The 24,409-nt window shown below is 40.6% G+C and overlaps 1 protein-coding gene across 4 annotated transcripts in view; it reads left to right on the top strand.

Moving 5' to 3' along the window:
• Window positions 1–9,026: 9,026 nt before the first annotated feature.
• ADGRF2 (adhesion G protein-coupled receptor F2) overlaps window positions 9,027–24,409 on the top strand; it is a 41,617-nt gene continuing 26,234 nt past the window's right edge. For 2 of the 4 annotated variants that reach the window (XM_047734906.1, XM_047734905.1), the window contains exon 1: window positions 9,028–9,296. In XM_047734906.1, the coding sequence (XP_047590862.1) occupies window positions 9,263–9,296 (34 nt within the window). In that variant the 5' untranslated portion in view covers window positions 9,028–9,262. Of the gene's footprint in view, window positions 9,297–24,409 lie in introns of all 4 variants that reach the window. The other 2 variants (XM_047734907.1, XM_047734908.1) reach the window with 2 other exon arrangements.

Raw genomic sequence — 24,409 nt, 5'->3', positions numbered from 1 at the left:
GCAAGGGTCTCTTGGACTGCATGCATTTTAACAGAGCCCATTGCAACTCTGAAAAAGATCAGACAGAACTTGTTAAAAAAGGAAAACAGTATAAATATTGGATGGACAAGCAGCTGTCGGCCACATCCCCATCTACAGATGAGCAAACTGAGGAAAGGAGAGATTATAACTGGCCGGTTTTCATAGCTGATGGGTGATGGAGTAGGCATAAATGTGCCTTTTAGAGAACAAAACTCTGGTGCAGTGGTTTGAGGATCCCTCCACAGTTATTTTGGTTCAGAAGGATGCGCTCATGCACAAACTTGATTTTCCTATAGGTTTAAGGGTTTGATGTGTCTTTACAGCCTGTTTTAATAGTTACTGTTTGAGGACCCCCTAGACACCTCTATGACACTAAATTGAATTAATAAGAACTAAAACTTTCTCTTAAAAAAGTTTTACAAGACAGGATCTACAGACAATGCAAGGAAGAAAGGCTAGGTTATATGTCAGTATTTTTACTCACTACTGAGGAATTTGTTTCTACCCTTGGACTAGGAGATAGGAATCAAGATCTGGCTTCTTACCTGGCCTTGTTATCCCCATCTCAGGGAGCTTAAGTAGATTTTATCACATCTTTGGATCTGTTTCTTCAAATGAAAAATTAGAAAACTTGAATTTGAAGGGCTGTTCAAACTCTCCCATTATATGCATTTAAAAAGTAGTATGTTTCGCATTACCCCTTCTTGCCCTTATGGCCTCCTGTACGAACTGTTGGTTGTGACCCTTCTTTAGAGTCATTCTTGTTTAATCTGAGGGAGGACTTCCATAGTCAACAAGTCAGCAATGTTTTCCCACGAGACCAGCAGTTCCTGAGATGTTAAGGAAGTGGGTGCTTCTAGAAGACGTCCCCTGAGACCCTAACCCGCAGGATCCCAGGCAAGGACAGCAGCATCCATGCTGAATGAAGGCATTGGGAGGTGCATCTGGAAGTGAACCAGGACTGGAGCTGCCAGTAAATAATAACACAGGAAACCAGCCGAAAGGACCAGTCCTTTAAAAAGGAAAACAAGGAAGTGGCTTGAGGTGAATTGATAAATACGATGAAAAGGAAACACGTCCCCGCTGGGACTCATTCGCCATCCCAGTTCCTTCCAGCAACCAGACTCTTCGAGTTACAGGCAGCGATGGCTGATTTTCTGGTAGATGATAAGGCTGGAAGAGAAGGATAAGAGGATCTCCTGGTGATCCAATTTGAGCCTACAAACCTCCTTAGTGATTAAAATGGGAAACGAGGTTCTCAACCACATAAACGGTGGAGTTGAAGAAACGTGAGGGGGTGGGCAAAGAGGGAATGAAATTAAAATTGATGGCGAGTTGTAAAACTTGACATAAGCTTTCCTGATGGCTGAGAATTCAAACCAATGTTCTTTCCTGTGTTAAACAATATTGGAACTGAACATTCTTTCCTGTCCCACTGTGAAGTAACACACACACAAATAAGCAAAAATAGCTTAGGTGTTTGCTCTTCAGGAAATATTTACCCCTGGAAGATAAGTTCTGTTCCACATAGAATAGCTTATTATCGACCACAGCAGCTTGTTCATCAAGACGTGCTGGAGACCTGTGCTGGGTTGTTCCCATCCAGCAGAGTCTTCGTGTTGTAGACCGGCCAATCCCAACCAATTCTCCAATTTTCAAGGCCTGAAAACTCTACGAATATCCTCCCCTGACTTCTCTCTTCAGAAACCAGCTAAGTCTGCCAAGGTGGTGTTCTCTTACTACATACAAAACGTCTAACGGACTCAACTTTGATCAGTAAATTGTTTGGGTTGTCATTTGGGCCATTGACCTGTCAAGAGTGAACTGTTGTTCTTATGTATGAAACACAAGTTGTATTGTGTCAGAAATGAGGCCACTATATCATACCAGATGGCCTTTAAATGTTATGTATTGGGTTAAATGTCAAGATTTCTTTGGCTTCTTCCAAGAAGGTCTTAGTAATCCTTGACTTTTGTTCACCCTTGGAAATCTGAAGAGCTCACAGAAACTGTCTTTCCCGTGTCAGTCCTGTGGCAACTCTCACCCTCCTCCCTTCTTCTTTCTGCTCCAGCCCCAGAAGGCAGAAGAAGGTGATCAGAGATGATAGAATTTGAACCAGTGTTTTTTTGAGGATGAGTAATTGTGGATATTCAATGCATTAACAACCAAACATTTACTGTGTGTGTGCAGCTCTGATTTTCCTGTGGAAGTGGGAGATAAGCAGACAACCTCCAAATAAATAAATATGTAGATAATTATAGCTTGGAATAAATGAACTGAGTGGAAACAAATGGTACCGCAATTCAGGTTGATGGGGTAGGCAGGCAGATGGATGGGGGTCCCTATTTAGAGAGAATGGTCAAAGAAGGTTTTCCTGAGAGAGGTCCTGGAGCTAAGACCCGAGAGAGGAATAAGGCGGGACTGAGGTAAAGCAGGAGAGGGTCCTAAGGACACAGGGTTTAAGGAGGCCGTCACTCTCAGTCAAATGCAGGTTTGTTACTTCCCTGAGTGAGAACCTTCTTAAGGTTTGCTCCCAGGTGCTTCTCTTTCTTCATCCTAGTCTACTTGGCATGCTAGAGAGGAGAAATAGCCAGTCCCATGAAGAATGGTGTGTGTGTGTGTGTGTGTGTGTGTGTGTGTGTGTGTGTGTGTGTTGAAGAAGACAGTGGGGCAAGTGAGTGCAGCAAAGGAGACATGGAACATTGGTCCTAGGCAGAAGAAACAGGATATGCAATGGCTGGAGTGAAAGCAGCTTAGTATGTTTCTGGAACTTTTCTATCTCTGGGTCCTTATGTCTATCAGAGAGGACTGGAGGAAGAGAGGCCCACACTGGGGTTGGAGAAGCAGACATATCTTAGGCCAGCCAGGCCTTGCAGGGTGCATGAGGAGCACGAACTTTATTCTAAGTGCAATGAAAGTAAGTTTAAATCAGTGGTTTGAAGAGAGCAAATGATATGATCGAAAATATGTTTGAGGAGACTTTTGAAAGAGAGATTTGAAGGGCAAGAGTAATATCAGGGAGAGGATGTGAAATTGTTTGTATTAGTGTAGCCAAGTGTAGTGTAGCCAAGCCAAGCCAGATGTCCTGGACTGGCTGGAGATAGAAAGAAATGGACGGATTTGAGATGTATTTTGAGGAAAAAATGATAAGACTTGCTGACACATGAATGTGGAGCTGAGTAGAAAAATGGCCACAGATCAAGACTGTGGAAGTGGATGAGCTACTCCAGGAAGGACAGAGGTAGGGTGGGTGGGGAAGAGGAAAGTGAGTCAAGGGATGAGGAGAGAGGACTTGGGAAACTTAGAAGTCAGTAGAGAAGAGACCAGAGAGGAAATAGCAAGGTGAGGAACACATAGATTTAAGTAGGGAGTATTTCAGCAACCCAAATGTCCATTGGTAGATGAACAGATAAACATGTGGTATATATACACAATGGAATATTAGTGAGTCCCAAAAAGGAACAAAATTCTGACAGAAGCTACAACATGGATAAACCTTGAGGATATTATGCTGAGTGAAGTAAGTCAGTCACAAAAAGACAAATAATGTATGATTCCACAATATGTGAGGTATCCAGAGAACCAAACTCATAGAAACAGAGAGTAGAAGGTGGTTACCAGCAGCTGGGGAGAGGGAGAAATGGGGTGTTAAGTTTTAGTTTTGCAAGATGAAAAAGTTCTAGAGATCTATTGCACAAAAATGTGAATATACTTAACACTATTGAATGTTAAAAATGGTTAAGATCGTAAATTTTATTTATTTATTTATTTATTTTTTAAGATTTTGTCTATTTGTCAGAGAGAGAGACAGAGAGCGCACAAGCAGGGGGAATGGCAGGCAGAGGGAGAAGGAGGCTTCTCGCTGAGCAAGGAGCTAGATGCAGGGCTTGATCCCAGGACCCCGGGATCGTGGCCTGAGCCGAAGGCAGACACTTAACCAACTGAGCCACTCATGCATCCCTGAATTTTATATATGTTTGTATTTATCAAAATAATAAGTTTTAAAAGGTGTTTCAAAAAAGGGAGAAGTGGTCAACTGAGTTGAGTGCTGCCAGGAGATAAAATGCAAAGAGAACATTTTGATAGGTTGATTTATAGTTGATAGGTTGATTTATTAAGATGGAGAACATTGGTGACCTTTCTACATTGGCTGCAGTGGCGTGAGGAGAAAACTGAAGTGGGGGAGACCCAAAGGTTAGGAAATGGAGACCTTTTCAGAAGAGGGTTAGCTGGGAAGGAAGACCTGGGTCAGAGTCAGTAGGAACACAGGGAACAAACAGGGTTGTTGTTTTGTTTTAGGATGATACTTGAACATATTTGAGTGTTAGTGGAATTACCCATTATGGAAGAAAAGATTGATGAGGTAGGAAATGGGAAATCTAAAGGAATGTCATCCTTGAAAAAGCCTGAGGAAAAGGGATAGAACTCCTGGGAAAGGACATGTTTTGACAGGAGGACAGACACTTCCTCTAACATAGCAAGAGGGAAGGAGGAGAAGATGGGAGTGTGTGTGGGGTGGAGATGAGAAGTGGATAGAGTTCTCATCTGATGGCTTCTATTTTCTCTGTAAAATGTGAAGTAAGGATGGTAACATGAGGGGTGGGGATAAGTTACAACAGTGGTTTGAAGAGAGCTAATGTCATTAGTCATCCAGGACTGTGGATAAAAGGACCTTGCCAGTGAATCACAGCAGGATTAACCACACTGCATGGAGTGGCTGTGGAATTCTATATTTATTATTTTAAAGTAAAACTACTATATTTTATATTTTGTCTATTATAAGATGCACCTCTGGAATTGAGATATATTCTCGTATTGTTCTGTGGGATTGTATAAGGTTTCGGGACATGAGAGACTCCATTTTGAAGCTCCATTTTCCTTTTGCACCAATGAGCTCTTAAGCTGGGCAACAGAAATCATTTCAGAAGCAGTTACTCATGAACTTTCAACAAAGAAACTGGCATTCTGATCAAATGACAACAGTGAAGTTAATTAATACATTCCAGGGACAGTTTTGTTTGATAGCACCAATAAATTAATCAATGAGGTGGTAATCAAAAGTAGCTCAACTGGTCAGCACCAAATTAGCAGCTTTTTTTCCTCTTTTCTTCTTTGTGTAACTTGTGTAACTACCCTATCCCTCTTTTTCAGAAAAACCTCAGGGTTTTCCCTATAGAAGTGGGACACTTTTCTGGTAACTCTGGAATCTGTGCTCTCCCAAATGTAATTCTGAGACTCCAAATAAATATTTTATTCTTTGTCGGTTTTGCCTCCTTTTCTTGGCTGACAGTCTCAGAGTCTTATATCATTGTTTAGAAATTAATTGTCTGCTTTTTTTTTCTTAGTGGGCCATAAACAAGGAGAATCTTACAATCAATGGGGTCTTCGAGTCAGTGACATATGGCACCTTTATCCCTGCAGGTCCATCGGTTTGTGTGCCGACATGGAGAAGGCATTTCTTTCCGGGTTGGGTTACAGAGACAAGATGAGTAGGTATCAGCTCAACCATAGCTGTCAATCCCAAAGAAGCCTATATGAGCCCACTCAGGGAATAATGTCACTGCAATGGGACTGTGAGCCCTGCTTCCTGAGGGGCTCTGCTCTTCATTACTAGAAGTATTTAATCTGAAGTTTGGTCTACAAGTCTAATTTCTAAGATCTTTTTCCAGGTAAGACTTTATTGTAAAATTCTCTTGTAAGCTGAACTACCCTAAAACAACAGTCCAGGGCCGCCTGGGTGGCTCAGTAGGTTGAGCGTCTAACTCTTGATTTAGGCTCAGTTCAGGATCTCAGTGTTGTGGGATCAAGCCCTGTGTCCGGCTCCCTGCTCAGAGTGGAGTCTGCTTCTCTACTTCTCCCTCTCCCTCTGCTTCTACCCCCTGCTCTCTCTCTCTCTAAAATAAATAAATAAATAAATAAATAAATAAATAAATAAATAAAATTTTAACACACACACGCACGCACAAACGCACACACACACAAAACAACAGTCTAGACTTCTTTTACCAAGGTGTCCAATATTGGATGTTCGGCAATTGTATCCTAAGTGGAGGTTGGTTATTCAAGAGACGTCCAGAAAACATACGTCACTATTCATTAAATATTTATTAATTATCTGCTGTATCTCAAGCAGTCTGTTTGGGGGAAATAAAAATAAATAAAATCTAGGTTTCTGATCTAAAGGAGCTCACAGTCTGCTGTAAGAGACAGAAAAGAGACAGAGTTGTTACTGGAGATATTCATTCATGCAATCACTTGGGTAACAGATTTTTGATCTCCTACCAAGTGGCAGGCACCATTCTAGCTTCTAGAAATATAGCAGTGATAAAACTGACAAGGTTCTTGCCCCCAAGGTCCTTAGCTTCTAGTGGGGAAAGACAATAAACCAATAGTGTTCTAATAAGTACGATAATTTTGAGTAGTGGTATATATTAGAAAAATAAGTGGTACTTAAGATAGGGGTTAGGAGTATCAACTAAATTACTTTGGTTGTGAGTAATAGAAAACCTAACAATGGCATAAGGAGACTTAATTATTTTAAAAAGCCAATGTTACTGATTTCAGTAATTTAGTGGCATCATTAAGGACAAAGGCTTTTTCTATCCATTTTTTCCTCCTAAACATATTGGAATTTTCCTCAGCCTCATGGTTGCAAGATGGCTGCCATAGCTGCAGACATTACATCTTCTCATGGTTCCGAAAGGCAGAGGGAGAAAGAGGTGGGGGAAAGGAGGGAAGATAACTTCCTCTCCCTCCCTAGACTATCACCTTCATTGTATCAGGAGAAAATTCTTCCTAGAACTCTGTCATCTCCCAGTGGACTTTCCCTTAAAACTCACCAAACACAGTCACTTGCCCACATTTAATTCAGTGACAAGAAAAGAAGACCTGTATTGCCACAACCTGTTCAAAATAGTTATGAATCATCAAATGTAGATTTGGGACAAGACAGAAGACAGAATGACCTTGGGTGAGAAATAATGACTGCCAGATCAGGGAATGTTTCTCTGAGGAGATGATGTGTGAACTGAAACCTACATGGCATGGTGGCACTGGTCTTGTGCATCACGGACCATGGTGTGCGAAGCAGGGAACTGGGCAGGGGTGGTTGGTCACGGAAAGTCCAGCAGTGCAGGAAACACCTGAGGACTAGAGTGAGTCAGCCAGGCAAAGCTGTGGGTGGGGATGGGTGGAGGCCTCTCAGGCTGTAGAAGAGGCCAGTGGGATGGAAAAGGGATGTAAACCAATTTGTAAACTAGAGCAAGATGAACGAGACGGGCTAGGTTGCAACCCTGGTGAAGATGACTTCAGAGGGGAAGATTCAGATTCCAACATGGCAAAATTAGTGATAAGTATGTGTGTGCAAAAGGAAGGGTACTCAGTTTCACCTCAGTCTTTGGAGGAGATTCTGTGAAGAAAGAGCCCATGGGGTTGAATCCTGGCTGAGGTCAAGGAGTTAGCCAGCAACCAGAGGTGGGAAAGTTGATCTAGGCATGGAGCACAGCTTACACGGAGGCTTGGACACTTGAAATAACATGACGAAAACACTCGGTAAGGCATTACCAGTGTGTAATGTTGGGGGGGTGTGAGTCAGGGCGTGATGGGTGAGGAGGCTGAAGGCATGCTTGTGAGCTCTGCTTTATTTAGTGTAGGCCAGTACTTACTTACCTTTTAAAAAGTTGAGAGTCCCAGGTAAGAATAGTCAAGTTGGTTTTCTCATGGTGCAGTGGGAGGTTGGCCTTGGATGATCTTCAAGAACACTACCAGCTTTTACATTCCCGGTCTCTAGTAGATGCTCAATAAAAGTTTACTGAGCAAATGAACTATGAACAAGCTTCATTTTTTCCTGCTGCCTAAACTTTGATCATCCCTATAAATGGCTGTGTCCTGGCCCAGCCCCGCAGGCTCTGTGAAGTGGCCCCGACCACCAGCCTCCATTCACTTACCCTTGCATCAAACTAACTGCTTCAGTTCTTCACAAAGGAGGCCTTGTCCATTTTCATATGTATGTTTCTTCTCTTTCCAACTAGAGTGTGAGCCCTGAGACATCAGGGTCATATTTCATGTAAGTCAATATATCTACCACTATATGGCTCATTGAACACATTGTATATATACAACAAAAATATTGAATTTCCTCATTTGATGGATGGACTTGGTTGAATTTCAGCCTCAAAGGCAATTCTCAAATTTCTTGCCACTCTTTAGAAGATCAAGAACTATCTAAGCAAAAGAGGTTGAAAGAGTGTTGGGATTAAAAATAAGGGCTGTCTCTCACAAGGTTGTAAGAACTTCCTAGTGAGGGTTTTGAAGAATGCCACTCTATAAATAATCATAAGTGTGGTGTTTGAAGCATGAGCTTTTTGGGAGAACTAGAAAGTCCATAAATGCTTTAAAAAAAATTAGAAAAGAGTTTTGAGTGTTTCAAAGTTAGAAAAATACATCACTGCCCATGTTGTCCTCCAAGAACCTTGGTCCTCGTGTCAGTCAGTAGAGGCTGGGTTATGCTGAGGTAATAAATAGCTCCCAAATTCCAGGGACTAAGAACAATAAGGAGTAATTTTTGGCTCATGCCCATCACAGGTCAGCAAGGCCCTCTGCTTCTTACAGTCATTTGGAGACCCAGTCTACCATTTTGAATTGCTGGTCACCATGGCAGAACAGCTTGCATAACCCCATCCACCCACAGAGAGGTTAGGAATTGCAATGCTACCTCATGCCTGGATGTAGGGACTACTGGGAACAACCAGAGACCCAGACTATCATAATCCCAGTGACCCGCAAGCCAGACAAAGACAGAGCTGCAGGCACAGATACTTGTCTTTTCCATAATACCCTGTTTTCAGGTATAGGCATATTCATAAGGATGTTCATAGGCACAGCCGCTACCACAGATCCTGCGCCACCACTGTAGTCTTGGCTCCCTTGCCAGAAAGGGAAGCCTTTGCTTTTTGTGAGAGTCTGTGTGTGGATCACCTAATACGTGACTCACCCATTCTCTGGCACCGGGCCCCTCCCACTGCAGGAGCTACTCCCACGCAGGGCTTGTCTGTCGGAGCTGCAGGGCTCCTGTATGTGGGGCTGGCTGCCAGGCCCAGCCTGGATGCCTCAGCTTGAGAATCCGCCATTTGGGGCTACGTTGGCTGCTCAGAGCTGCAGGAGCCCAGACTGCTGATTTGTTGCAAGATACCATAAAGGAAAGCCACTGACACCTCTTTCTTTAGCTGCCAGAGAGTGGGACATGTGTGCCAGTGACTTTCTGTCGGCTAGCCACAGTGAGTACTCCCACATCCTCCTTCTCCTTCCAGTGACTTCCTTTGGAGAGGAATTTCAGAGATGAGCAACCTATTATGATTCTCCAGTTGTAAAGCTTTGTAATTCGGGGTTTCATTAATAATATACACAGTGAATAAGTAATAAAAAAGAATTTGGTTCTTCGGAGGTGCTTTATGTAATTCAATAAGCTCTTTAGCCTGGTATGAAAATATTTTGTTTTTATTACCCTCTGCTCCTCTGATCCCATCCAGATCTCAGAGTCCATGAGATTGGAATCTTTAAAGAATTTACTATTTTTTTTGATAACCTAAAAATGATTAAGTTCTGATGACCTAAAAATGATTTTTTCTGATGACCTTAAAATAATAAAGCAAATACAGAATGGAATTAACTGTTTTTTAATCATTATTTCCCCTCATCAGCTTTTGTAATGTTTTATCTATAATTTAGACTTTTCTTAGTAGGCATCATCACTTTAAAGTCTCCCTGAAAACAGAGGAATATGTTTATACCTTCACAAAAAAAAAGTCCTGCAGTTCCAACAACTAACCTATGGCATTAAAAATTTGATCCTGGGGGCGCCTGGGTGGCTCAGTGGGTTAAGCCACTGCCTTCGGCTCAGGTCATGATCTCAGAGTCCTGGGATCGAGCCCCGCATCGGGCTCTCTGCTCAGCGGGGAGCCTGCTTCCTCCTCTCTCTCTGCCTGCTTGTGATCTCTCTGTCTAATAAATAAAATCTTTAAAAAAAAAAAATTTGATCCTGAACCTTATTTTCTTCAGATCAGACCTTCTCAGGAGGAAGGTAGCCTTTGGGGAGATTTCGCTCAGTTCATAAGCTTCTCTGCATTTTGCCTATCTTCGCAAAGGGGAGAGGGTGCCCAAACGCCTGTGTTGGCATTGACTTTCACAGCATTCCTTGAAATACTGCTGTGGTGGATACTTGGCTCTTCTTCCTTTTCCTGAAAAATTCTGAATCGCTATTTCTTGAGTGTAAATTTTGAGAGTTTAGTTTTGCTTAAAAACTTTTATCCTGGGGCGCCCGAGTGGCTCATTTGGTGAAGCAGCTGCCTTTGGCTCCATTCCCAAGGTCCTGGGATCAAGCCCCTCGGGCTCTCTACTCATCAGGGAGCCTGCTTCTCCCTCTCTTTCCCTGCTCATGCTCTCTGTCGCATAATAAATAAATAATAAATAAAATAAATAAATCTTAAAAAAACTTTCATTGTTTGAATTTTGAATTCTTGAATTTGAATTTTGACAAAGTGTGTTTTTCCCCTTCTACAGGAAACTCACAGACAAAAGAGTGAGGCTTGAGTTTATCTCACGTTATCTTTGGTTTACTGTATTCAATTTCCTTTTTCCGAGTTCATTTCTATTCTTTGAGTTTGGAAATATCAACTTATTTGTAGCTAAGAGAAATTATTTCAAGTACTTTGTTGGGCAAATAATTAGACTTAGAAGACTGCAAAACATTAAGTGGGGCACCTGGGTGGCTCAGTACTTAAGTGTCTGTCTCCAGCTCAGGTCATAATCCCAGAGTACTGGGATTGAGCCCTGCATCGAGCCCCGAATTGAGCCCCATATCAGGTTCCCTGCTCTGCGGGAAGCCTGATTCTCCCTTTCCCACTCCCCCTACTTGTGTTCCGTCTTTCTTGCTGTCTTTCTTTCTGTCAAATAAATAAATAAATAAATATCTAAAAAAAAAAAAATTAGAAAGTTAAAAAAAAAAAAAGAAAGACTGCAAAATGCACACTTTATGCCTGTAGGGCTTGTATCCCAAAAGGGCACTAGCCCAAGTCCTGTTCTGACTGTATTTGCATGATATAGAGTTACAGCATCATTGTCTTTTTGCAAAATGAATGAAAATTTGTAAATAGAATCCAAGATTCTTATTCAAAGATATTGAGATCAGGGGACAGCGTGGAGCCTGGTGACTGCTTGGTCTTTCTAAAATTAGACCTGGGAGAGGGGGCACGGGGTCTGGGGTGGACCTGGTTTGTCCTGGGTCTAGGCCATAATGGGTTTCAGTGTCTACAGAGAACAATATTTCCGAACGCGTCTAAAAAAATAATAGAGCTGACTAAAAGTCAGTCTCCCTTTTATTATCAGCATGTTGCAGTGATTCTAAACCGCCTCACTGATAAAATACTTAGTTCTCACCCCCGGGGCAGAGCACTCCCACTGCCACCAGCCCTTCCCGACTTGGTACGGCACCTGCGTTATGCAAGATTGGACTTAAGTCACTAGTAGAAAAACAGTCTGCTTTAGAACACACCGGCTATTGCCACAAAACCGTAGCTGAGCATGTGGTCTAATTATCTTCAATCCCATTATCTTGGGTATTCATGGCTTCTGTGTTTGTTTTTTTAAAAAATGTGTTTCTCTTAACAGATTCTTGATCTCTCAAGCCTACTGTGTCTTTTATCTTTTATTTATTTATTTTTAAAATTATTTATTTATGGGACAGACAGAGATCACAAGTAGGCAGAGAGGCAGGCAGAGGGAGAGAGAGGGGAGGAAGCAGGTTCCCCGCTGAGCAGAGAGCCCGATGCGGGGCTCAATCCCAGGACCCTGTGATCATGACCTGGCCAAAGGTAGAGGCTTTAACCCACTGAGCCACCCAGGTGCCTCCTTCTGTGTGTTTTTTATAACATGTATTTCTCTTAATGTAATCATGATCTCACAAGCCAATAGACTCTGGTTTTATTTCTAGTTAGGGGTGGGTCTGTAGAATCATGCCGTCTTTGAGTATCATTCTTGAATCTCTTGATTGCAGTGAACACGATTCCAAATCACACTACTTTAAGTCCCAATGGTGACTTAATTAGAAAGATTCTAGGGTATCTCACAGAACCCAGGGCATGAAATAGAGGGTTCTGAGCATCCCCAGGACTTCTTTTTAAAAAGTCATTTTCCTTCTTGTTCTATCTGTTACATTTTGCACTGTCCTTCTTTTTGTAGTTGAGTTCTTCTCAGTTACATATCACTGGGGGTTGGTCTCAATTCTGTGTATTAGTATCACCTGGAGAGTTTTTAAAAACTCATTCAACCCTGAATGTTAACAATTAATGCGATCTAGGTGAAAGGGTGTGTAGGTGTTCACTGTACCATTCTTTCAACTTTTCAGTAGTCCTGAAATTATTAAAAATAAAATAAAAAGCTTTTGGAGAAATATTAGTGTCTGACCCTTACTGCCAGAGATTCTGCTTCAGTGGGTCTACAGTGGCGTCCAGACATTGGCAAGTTTTTTCAAACTCCTTTGGGAACAAAGTCAGAAATGATTGCTATGGGCTGCTCTCTTTGTCGGCTTCTCAAGAAGAGAGTGAGCCCCCCTTCTTCTCTTTTATGGAAGTTTGACAATCCCTGGGGTGAGGACTGGTTGGGACCATCTTTAAAAAGACTTCACGCACAGTAAACATGAGAGATGTAAGCAGTTTCCAGACCTACATGGGTGCTGTAGGGGCTGGCTAGGTAAAAGTATTAAAAATAATAATAATCATAATAGGTGTCCAGTGTATTCTTCCAAAAGAAATGCAAATTGAGTCCTGAATGGTTAAATTCGAGAACATCCGGCTGTTGAGAAGTTAAAGCCTTTATTTCCTATTATAGCTATTTTTCTTAAAAAGGTTTTTTTTTTTTTAATTTACTTGGGAGGGGAATGCAGGGGTAGAGAGAGAGGAAAAGAGGGAGTCTCAAGCAGACTCTGTGCTGAGAATGGAGCCTGATGTGGGGTTTGATCTCAAAACAAAAACCAGGACTCAGATGCTTAACCAGATGAGCCACCCAGGTGCCCCCCATTAGAACTATTTTTCAAATTATGTCTTTTTTTTTTTTTTAAATATTTTACTTATTTATTTGAGAGAGAGAGCATGAGAGAGGAGAAGTCAGAGGGAGAAGCAGACTCCCTGCTGAGCAGGGAGCCCGATGTGGGACTCAATCCCAGGACTTCAGGATCATGACCTGAGCTGAAGGCAGATGCTTAACAACTGAGCCACCCAGGCGTCCCTATGTCTTTGTTTTTAAAGAATGGAATGATGGGGAATTTTTCTGTTCTTTTGAAAGTTCTGTATAGCAAAATACAAATTAAATCTATTTAACAACAAAACAAAAACTCTGTCTGTATCAAAGCAGGCCTTGTAAGTTGTTATGCGCTAAATAATGTATTTGCATAAATACCATGAATGAAGGTCCCTTCTAGAAATAATGTTCTAGTTGCAGCAAGTATACATTTTCATGTTTCCATGAAGAAATTCTCTAAATCGGTTAGCAGACTGAGTCACACCTCCCGCCACAACTGTCTTGCAGGAAATTCTATCTCAGTCTTGTCTTCGAAGGGGCTTTCTCTTGAAGGGTCTGGTGAGAACTCTGAGAGTCTGAAGCAGTCTCAAATTGTCTTGCAGCTGAAAGAGCATGGTGCTATCACTCCTGTGTGAGCTTCAGGGTACAGACCTTTTGGGATGGTCCCTGGTGCTGTGGCTCTCAAATTTGAGTCCTCCATGCCCCCGTGTCATCCATGGGAGGTCCTCTTGTCTCCAGGGGCATTGGGTTGCTGATGATCAGGGAGTCTGTGTTCTGGGGATGGTGGGGCGGGTGATCAGTGAAGAAAAGCAGGAGATGCACAGAACTAGCACAAAATGGCTGAATTGTGCCATGTTTCCAACTTGTCCCCAAAAGAAGACTGGGCTTCCTGTAGCAAGAACTGGACTTTAGGGCAGAGCAAGGCTCTGTGATTCTGAAGGAATCAGAGCAGGAAGAGAGAGGAAGAAGAGCAGATGAAGACAGGAAAAGTTCTCTATGCCCCTGGGAGGGTGCAGAGACTAGATCTAATCCAGGTAGTTTTTGACCATTGAGAAAATAATCAGTGTGATCTCTGTGGACCTGGCTGCCGGGGAAGAGAACAGGGCACAGATGTTTCAGTGTGGGCAATGTGGGGCTGAGCACTGAGTCCCAAAAATGGGCAGTGCTTGTTCCCCTTGGCAGAAGCAACCAGGGTTGAAGGCTTATCCTAGCATGCTTCTCTTCTGATGCTACGATATCATCCCTGGGGAGAAAAGAAGAGGAAAAGAAGGGGCAAATCTTGAATTGACCAAAAGATACCTAGTTTAAACTGAAAATCAATGCGTTTACCCTGTAGGGGCAAATTTCCATCATTGGCTCAAATAGGGTTCCAGTGCTGATTAAATTCAGTTCTAGTGTAAAACACAGTTACATCTATGCCAACCTAGTTTCACGACCGCTCAATGTGTACCGCCACCCGTGAGCGTCTCGGTCTTTGTGTACTTGTCCTAAATACTTTCAGTACCGACTTTTCCTAGTGGATTTATCCAGAAGCTCTTGCTTCCCTTCAAAATGCTGGCTGTGCCTGAGTTCTCTGCCTCATTCACCTGAGCCCACCATATCTTGGTTCTCTTTGCCTGCTGTCCTTTTCCTGGGATCTCATCCGTGAAAGCCATTTTGAAACTTATTTGATGCTCAAATCTCTTCTGCCCAAGGACAGGATTATAAACAAATCCCACTTTGAATAGAAACACCGATGTCTTGACTCTTTACTCATTCATTGAATCATCCCAAATGAGAATAAAATAAGAATATTTTTAGGCATTCAAAGATGAAAAGAATTGACCACTCAGAGATCTTCATGAAAAGAAGTCTAAAAAGACACATTCCAGCAAGAAGTAAAGTGAAAAGAAAAGGCATGTCATGCAAGAAAGCATGTAAGATTTAGGAACTGAAAGAGGAAGGACTTTTTTCCTAAACATAGAACTGAACCAGGATGGGAATATCTTTTCAGGTTTAGGAGTTAAACAGCTTCTTGTTTTCATACTGGTTTTTTATTTTTATTTTTTATTTTTGAAGATCTACTTAAGAACATTTTCTCTTTCTGTTTCTATTAGAAAATAATTCTTCATGACTCTTCTGTACATATGAGTTGTGAATAATTATGTTCAAATATAGGTAACATACAGAGAGTACCAAGGGTCAAATGTGAGGCACCTAAAGACCACCAACAAATCCAGGAACGTTTTCATCGGAAGTAACTATTTTCAACATGAAATAGTAATCTGAAACTCCAACTTGTGAACTGGTTAAAAACATCTCTGGTTGAATGAGTATGCATATTTTAATGTAAGATTTAAGGGGCTGAGCCAAGAAATCCCCATTTTTAATCTCTCCACTGCCATGCTGATGAGTAAGGGTAAGGGTGCTCTTTAAAATTTCTCACTTTAATAGTCTCCTTCTGTGACAAGAAAGTGGAATTATTTCTCATCCATGAACATAATCATGAGGATTTATACTATATAAAATTCAAATTTAATACTTTTGTAGACACCCACAGTTCAGAAATCATTCTTAGGTGATGAGACTGTTACACATTTTAATCTTCTAACAGTTACTTTATGATGATTAATTATTATGCATTTTTATGGTGGGCTTGTTCACTTCTGCGTCTTCCCTCTTGTAGGTGTGAGAGTTCAGGGAGGCTTTTGCAGAAGCACAAGGCATTATGGCTCCATGTGTTCCACAGCCATGAGACCAGCAGGACTTTTATTGAAAAAAAGTGCTGAAGTCTATGGAACGCTGATAGATGATAGAAGGAGAAGAAAATTTGCATTGATGGAAATACATCAATCCTGAGACAAATTTTTCCCTATAAGTACCACCTAAATATTTAGCCCAGTTATCTCACTTATTTTGCTTCTCTTATACTTCCTTTCGACTGATGTCATCAAAACTCCCTCAGGTGCTTGCTTAGTCTAGAAACATCATGTTTTTCTCTGCTACATTTTTCACATATGCTTTCTTCCCTAAATTTTGCTTACTCTTCTAAACTAATTTTTGATAGTATTCACCTCTTCACTGCTTCTTCTTGCACTTTTAGTCTTCGGGTCTTTTGAAATCCACCCAAATGCCATTGCCATGGTTCTGATCTTTACAATTGTTCACTTGGATTAAAGTATGTCCTCTCCACTGGCTTCTTTGACCTCATCCCTGCCTTCTCTCCTATATCTATGCTGTTGGTAGAATAATTTTTCTTAAATGAAATCTGATCCTGTCACGAAAGGATCTAATGGCTCCTCGTTGTCCATGGAAGCATTCCATTGCTTTCCGTGGCACATAACCCACCTCACTTGGGCATCAACACGGTTTTAGCTGATGATGTATTGTTTTCCCAGTGCACACCTGATATTCCAACATTGTGATCTTCCCAGTCATCCTGAACCCTTGACATAATTCCTGCTTCAGACCTGCTGTTTCCCTGCCTGGAATACTGTTTTTCCTTGCCTCCTGCAAGTTCCATACCAAAAGTCACTTTGTTTGGGATGGTCCCCCAAATTCCCACGGGGAGCATTTATGACATCTTGACATAGTTTATGACTTTTGCCATAAAGTATATTTTGTATACCTCAAGGGGAATACTTATGACATTAAATTCTACCATTTATATTTTCTGTCTTCCTTAATTATACCTTAGATTCCTGAAGACCTTGTCTCCTTTGTCTTCATAACTGTCTCTGGAATAAGTTGTACTTCCATGATACTGGCCCAAGATAAATGTTTTCTGAATGAATGAATGAAGAAATGAGACTCAGAGAAATTAATATCTTGTCAGATTTCATAAAATGAATCATGACAAAATTGAAGGAAGAAAATAGATCTTTTAACTTATTTTGTACTCTTTCTGCCACAATGCTAAAAAGTTGATTTTTTCCAATTATAAATCTAATTATTGGTAGAAAATATATCCTAGATGTATCTCTATACATACTCTGTATATAGAGAAAGGGGAATATGTGGAAAATTTGCCTTTTTTTTTTGTAGTTGCTAATACTTTGGTATCATTCCAGAGTTTTAGTTATGTTTCTTTTTAAAAAATAAGATTTAGAAATTAGGAAAACCTTGGTAAAGATGAAAGTAACAAATCATCCACATGCCCATCTCCAGAAATATGTGCTATTAATATGTTGCTATATTTGGTTCCAGTCTAGTCACTCCCTCCTTTTTAAACCGCTCCTTTGTTTTGGTAGACATATATTATTATTATCTTACCATATATGCTTATGGTAAAACAATTCAAAGAGAGCAGAAAATTTAAAGGATAAAAGTTTAAGAAACAATGCCCAATTTTGATACCAGAAAAAGTCATTGTTAATGATTAAATAGTATTCCAGATATTTTTTGTGCACATATGTTGATTTATAAGGACAGATAGGTTGATGCATAGATATAAGGAAAAGCAGAAAGCAATATAAGTACAAAGAGGTGATTATACTATATTTGCTATTTTTAAGTGAAAGTTACTAAATTTAGTTTTATTTAAATTAAATGCACACAAAAAAGAAGCATGTAAAACCTAAGAGATTTTTGAACTTCTTTCTCCCCTTACAATAATATCTGGAGATATTATTTTCTAGAAGATGTTTCTAATGTTTAAAAGAAGAATTATGAAATTTATTGAGATTGGAGGTAGTAATTAAAAAAAATTCCTGTTAATTTTAGGCAGTGTGGATTTATTCCTTTCTAGAAGGATAAGGTTTTTGTACCCTCATATTTCCTTTTAGTTTTCTTTCACTTCTTAATTTTTGACAGCTATGTTGCACTTTTATTTTGGTCTTTTTTCCCTCTAAATTTCAAGGAAATGCTCTTGTATCTCAACACTTTTTTTTCTTCTAATCTTTAGTTACATTTTAAGTATGTTCATTTTCAGGTCTTTGTTTGGATCTGTTCTTGTTGTGGGTTATCTTTGTCTTCCATTTCCAGTACTTCTTTCTATTTGCAGTTCTCTTTTCCTTTTCTTTTCTTTTCTTTTCTTTTCTTTTCAGCATTCTGCTTGATTTTCTCAGGTATTATATTGATACTTTACTTTTTATCATTCCTCTTTTGTTGAAATTTCATGAATTTTCTTTTGAAAGAGAGAGAGTGAAAAAAAAAAAAAGGGGGCGCCTGGGTGGCTCAGTGGGTTAAGCCGCTGCCTTTGGCTCAGGTCATGATCCCAGATCCTGGGTTCAAGCCCCGCATTGGGCTTTCTGCTCAGCGGGGAGCCTGCTTCCTCCTCTCTCTCTGCCTGCCTCTCTGCCTACTTGTGATTTCTCTCTGTCAAATAAATAAATAAAATCTTAAAAAAAAAAAAAAAGAAAGAGAGAGAGTGTGCAAGTGGGGGGGGGTTGTTTCAGAGGGAGGGGCAGAGGGAGAGGGAGAGAGTCACAAGCAGGCTCTGTGCCCAGCCCCTAGACCAACACAAGGGAGAGGGAGAGAGTCCCAAGCAGGCTCCGTACCCAGCCCCTAGACCAACACAAGTCTCCTTCTCAGGACCCTGAGATCATGACCTGAGGTGAAATCAAGAGTCAGAACCCCAACCTGCTGAGCCAGGTGCCCCCATGAATTTCTTGATATTTTGATTTTGGGGATTTTTAACTTAATCAGTTATTTTACCATTTCTTTCTGAAGCTGATGTGTAATAAAAAATCATAGCTTGAACTGACTGTGCATGTTTGTGTGTGTGTGTGTGTGTGTGTGTGTGTGAGAGAGAGAGAGAGAGAGAGAAAGAGAGAGAGAGAAGAGAGATCTTATCAGTCAGTCACAATTACTCTTCTCCATATACAATGTTTTGCCAACATCCAATTTGAAAATGTCTCTGATTAAAACAGGAGAAATAAGGTGCCTGGGTAGCTCAGTCGTTAAGCGTCTGCCTTTGGCTTAACATGGTCATGGTCCCAGGGTCCTGGGATTGAGCCCCTCGTCTGGCTCCCTGCTCTGTAGGGAGTCTGCTTCTCCCTCTCCTGCTGCTTGTGTTCCCTCTCTTGCTGTCTCTCTCTCTGACAAATAAATAAAATAAAATCTTGAAAAAAAACCACCCAAAAACCAAAAAACAGGAGAAATAAAAGGATTCTCATGTTTTCCCTCTCTCTATGTTTCTGGGTACTAATGAGATTTCTGAAGTGTTTTTTTTCTCCCCTACTCTAGTTTGGCTAAAATGGGAAGAGAAAAGAAAGATCTACTCCTTTTCAAAATTTTCCACTTCTTTAAGAGTTTTTGAAGTTGTTCCCTTAAATTCCGCCCCTTTTCTCATTTTCTTGCAATTAGTGAAGTTTTACCTTTTTTTCGAAATTTTGTTAGTGTTGGGAGAAACAGTCTATGATTCATTTCCAATCAAGCATCTTAAGTGAGAAATCCCACCAGTGTTTTTCTATAGATGTGCATATTATTAAGAGAGCATCTTATTGACTAATTTTCTCATTAGTATTACATAATGTTATAATTATAATATTTAGTATACTAAATATATATAAATATATAAGATTTAGTATACTAATATATATAAATATATATTTATATAATTCGATATACTAATATATTATCAAACCTCTTCATGAATGTTTTTAATGTGTATACAGATTTATCATAATTTTATATAGATTTATCATAATTTCCTATTCCCTTCATTATTGTTTGACATTTCTACTGTTTCCATACTCTTTTTCCGCTGCTGTATATACAAATTCGCCATCAGCAAATTTGCATATCATGCTGTTTTCCTATATAAGTTATTTCTATACGATAGAGTCCCAGAAGTGTTGCAGTGCTATAATAATTTGGATTTACCAGGTTTTTTCAGCATTCCTTTCCAAATTTTGTACACTTTTTATAATCTCTTTAACTTGTCCTGGCATCTTCTGACTGTCAGATAAATTCTCTCCAGCGTTTTATGGTGACTCATGAGGAAGCTGAATCTCGGGGCACACCTATACCGAAGGCCTGACACAGATGCCCTCTGCACACGTCCATCCCTGTTTACTATTTACCTTTCAGGTGTGAGTAATCACCCATCACTTAGCACGGCTTGAAACTGGCAAGCATTAGGAGGAAAGCAGCCAGTTCCAAAAGAGGTTTCGAGAACTCGGCCAAGGTTCAGGGAAACCAATGAAAGTGATTTAAAGTTTAAAAAACGGGGCTTTTGGAGAAAACTGAGGGCTCATCTACCCTTGTAGGTAGGTAGCTCTGTGAGTGTGGCTGGGGACAAGGAGAGCATCTTTGTTTCCGAGAATCTGGTCCATTGCCCTGGGTCAGTGCCTTTATTTCCTACAGTGGGAGAAGTTACTTCTAGAAAATCCCTTTTTATTTTATTTATTTATTTATTTATTTATTTATTTATTTTTTAGACTTTATTTATTTATTTGACAGACAGAGATCACAAGCAGGCAGAGAGGCAGGCAGAGAGAGAGGAGGAAGCAGGCTTCTGGCTGAGCAGAGAGCCCGATGCGGGGCTCGATCCCAGCACCCTGGAATCATGACCTGAGCCGAAGGCAGAGGCTTTAATCCACTGAGCCACCCAGGCGCCCCGAAAATGCCTTTTTAAATGTACAGTTACCTGGGATGACTAAATCATAAAAACCATTTGTATCCATTTTCACGTCACTGCGAGGCAGCTTATCTTTTTTATTTTTTATTTTTATTTGACAGAGAGAGATCACAAGTAGGCAGAGAGGCAGGCAGAGAGAGAGAGAGAGAGGAGGAAACAGGCTTCCTGCTGAGCAGAGAGCCTGATGCGGGACTCGATCCCAGGACCCTGAGATCATGACCTGAGCCGAAGGCAGAGGCTTAACCCACTGAGCCACCCAGGTGCCCTTTTTTAAATTTTTAATTATTTAATTATTTTTTATGAGGCAGCTTATCCTATTAGTTAACTGTTCTGTCTTGTCAAATGAATTCTGAAGGACTAAGACCTAGGAAAGGAGGCCCTTGAAGTGGGAAAGTTTGCTTCATAGTGAGGATTCTGGAGCTAAAAGGAGACCTGATCATCTGGGTGCAGCAGGGGACATGACCTAGGGTAAAGGACAGAGGAATTCTGAAGGAAATTCTACTCCGTTTGTAAATTTCTTTAAGGTTATTTAAACTTAGATCTCTCTTATCTATCTATCTACCTATTCTCCCCCCACCACACACACCCCCAGAGATGGTGATCAGCCTTTCAGCCTTTATACATCTTCAGGCCAAGAAGGAGGATAGGACAGAATGATGTGTTTAAAAGAATCTGCCTAGCTCATAAAATTTTATGATGTCAAGATAAAGTTACATGAACTGTTCTGAAAGAACCCCATACAAAGATCAGCTCTTTCTCCTATCAGAAAAGCAATAAGACCCCCCCCCCCCAAAAAAAAAAAAATCATAGACCTGGGCTCAAGTCCTAAATATGCCTCTTAGCATACCTGGAGGTTCGGCAGGGTCAACTTTTAGCCCCTTACATCCTGGAAGTCACTTCAGTCTCACAGAACTACTTGATGGCATTAAAAGAGTTAATGCGGATAGTGCCAGACACAGAGTAAACAGACAGTAACTATTTGTTTTATTCTCTTCCTCCCTTCTACGGTGTCTGCATTTAGGCGGGAGGGATGGGGTTGGTGATTGACTAGAAGCAAAACAGCGGGATGGGTAAATGACAGACACAAAGGGACCATCCACCCCTGAGATCATCCAAAGTGTATTCCCACAGTATGTTTGGGAACTCTGATACTATTTTGCAGACCTCACAGGGGGCCTCAGTAATTCGCTACAAAACCCAATTATGTGAGTAGTAGGCGCAGACTGTCCGCTGACAGAGCTGGGGATTGAAATACTCCTGAGTGGCTGGTAAAGTTTTGTCTGGAGTTTTGTTTATTTTTGTTTGTGATTGCCATGAATCGTGTTCTAATACTTTTGTGTTTCCCTAATCAAGATTTAAGGGTTCCAGTTGTAGAGTTTTTCTCCCAAATCACCCTACAAAATTGCTCTGGTCTCTCTTGCTTACGTGTGTGAGTGTGTGTTTAAATTAAGCAGATGTTTGTTTCTGATGGGGCCAGGAACGGAACACGCCCCAGCATGGAGCTCACGTGCTTGCTTCCTACTGGCTTTGTCTTCCCTTAGTGAGCTGCGCCTGTTGCCAGTCAACCACGTGGCTTTGGGGTGGAGGAATCTGACAAGAGAGAGAGGAATAGATATGTCGAAATTAAATTGTTAACAAAGACGAGAATCATTTGGTGAAATCTGGAACTTTGGAATTCTTGCTGTCATGCTGTTTTGACTAGCTTTGACTTGTAGAGTCTGCAGGTCTCCGGGGAGCAAAGCCCGTCCAAGTTCCCATACCCTTGGAGCTGGTTCAGAAGCCTCATTAGCCTGTGGCTTCCCTGAGGTGGTGAGCAGGCCGGGAAAGAAGTTATCCTTGTGGTTGTTTAATTTTGAGCTGTTAGGACATCGCTTGGAAATGAGGAGCTCATTTTCTGTTTGTTGAATAAACACATACATGAACACCTTTTTCAGATTTGGAAAGCAGACAGCAGAGAATGGGAAAACATATTCTAGCTTGGATGTTTGGAAAAAGGATCCTGTAAACTCTACTGTTCTCCTCCTCCTTCTTCTTTATAAAGGAGAAGGGATATGGCTTCTTCACTGAAAAAAGTTGTAACATTTTGTATTTGGCACATTTTACTTTGTGAAATGTCAGTGCTGATGTAATTGGTTTTTGTTGTTGTTTTTTTTTTTTTTTTGTATGAATTGCATGAGGTAACTGTTTTTTCAGGTTTTATGTTCTTGAGAGATAAGCCTTTTCTGAAATGAGTGTCTGTAATGAATTTTTTTGGCTTGGGATTCTCAAAACCAACATTTTCGAACATTTGTTTAAGAGAGAAGAGTTACACTCCCGCTACCCTTTCACTGTAGAAAGTTGTGGGGTGAGTTGGGCAAAGGCAGTCTCAACCATTAGAGACCTGAGGCTTTTCAAAAGAAAAATGGGAAGGAGGTGGGTGGTATGGGGGTTGGGGTTGGGGGATCAAAAGATTGGATTCCTGCTGCTATCTTGCCACCATACTTTTGACTTCTTCCAGACTTTGTGCTTTCATGGGACTAGAAAAAAGAGCTAATGACTATGGCTTAATGTCAACAAGTCTGGAAGAAAACTGATTTTATTTAAGTCCACCTTACTTAAAGAGCAGTTTTATAAGCAAGACACCAAAAAAGCCAACTTGGGGCGCCTGGGTGGCTCAGTGGGTTAAGCCGCTGCCTTCGGCTCAGGTCATGATCTCAGAGTGCTGGGATCGAGCCCCACATCGGGCTCTCTGCTTGGCAGGGAGCCTGCTTCCTCCTCTCTCTCTGCCTGCCTCTCTGCCTTCTTGTGATCTCTCTGTCAAAAAAAAAAAAAAAAAAAAAAAAAAAAAAAAAGCCAACCTTAGAAAATGTTTCTTCCAGTTAAAAGAATTAAGAAAGAGTTCAAAATGCACCTAGAGTCCCACTGTTGTTGAAACTTGCACAAAGACAGTGTTCCAGAGTTGTGGTCCTCAGTCCTTCTGTGACAAGCTAGTCCCAGATAGCAAAGAAGTTGCTAGAAGATCTGGGCTCCAAAATTTTAACAGTGGCATAACTATCCAAAAAGTCCCTACTATAAAGTCTGTGAAGGTTGTTACCATATAAAGCACAAAGTGCTCACTTTACCATACATAAAAACAATTTTAGTGATAATCAAAGTGCATTTCGATAAGATTAAAACAAAACTATGTTTCAAATTTAAAACAAGACAATAAAGATTTTTTTTTTCAAAACAACACCTTAAAAATATTAAGCAAACAATAGATTTCATACTGATCCATCCACCTGATCTAATCATTCAACTTCTTCCAGCCCCTTTTAAAAAAATCTATTTGAGTGTCTGAATGGAGCAGTGCTAACCCTTCAAAAATTGTTGTCTTCTGCTATTCTTTAAATCTTCTTTTTTAAAGTAGTTCTAGTTAAAGAGAAAACATTCTGGAGCATGAGAATTTTAATGTAAAATTAATGTAATTCCGAAAAACATTTGGACTCATGCTCAGATTTTATGCAAATTATGTCCACAAATTCATCAATCGCTTTAATTTCTTTCTGATTTTGATGATTTTACCCAAAGCAATAACTGCATTGGTGATGATTGTGTTAAGTCACTTTAATGATTTTCACAATGGATTTATATCCATTTGAAAGGCATAAATTTGGAAAAAGGAAGCCAAGGGGACTGAAATCTACTTGAAATTGTGGGTTCATCTGGGTTGCTACTAAGTACATTTGGAAGTGATGAGCAACAAAGTAATCCTTGTGCTTAAAGAACTTCGGACCT

The sequence above is a fragment of the Lutra lutra genome, chromosome 6 (genome assembly GCF_902655055.1).
Source record: "Lutra lutra chromosome 6, mLutLut1.2, whole genome shotgun sequence".
Lineage (NCBI taxonomy): Eukaryota > Metazoa > Chordata > Mammalia > Carnivora > Mustelidae > Lutra > Lutra lutra.
This window is presented reverse-complemented; position numbering and strand designations above follow the sequence as displayed.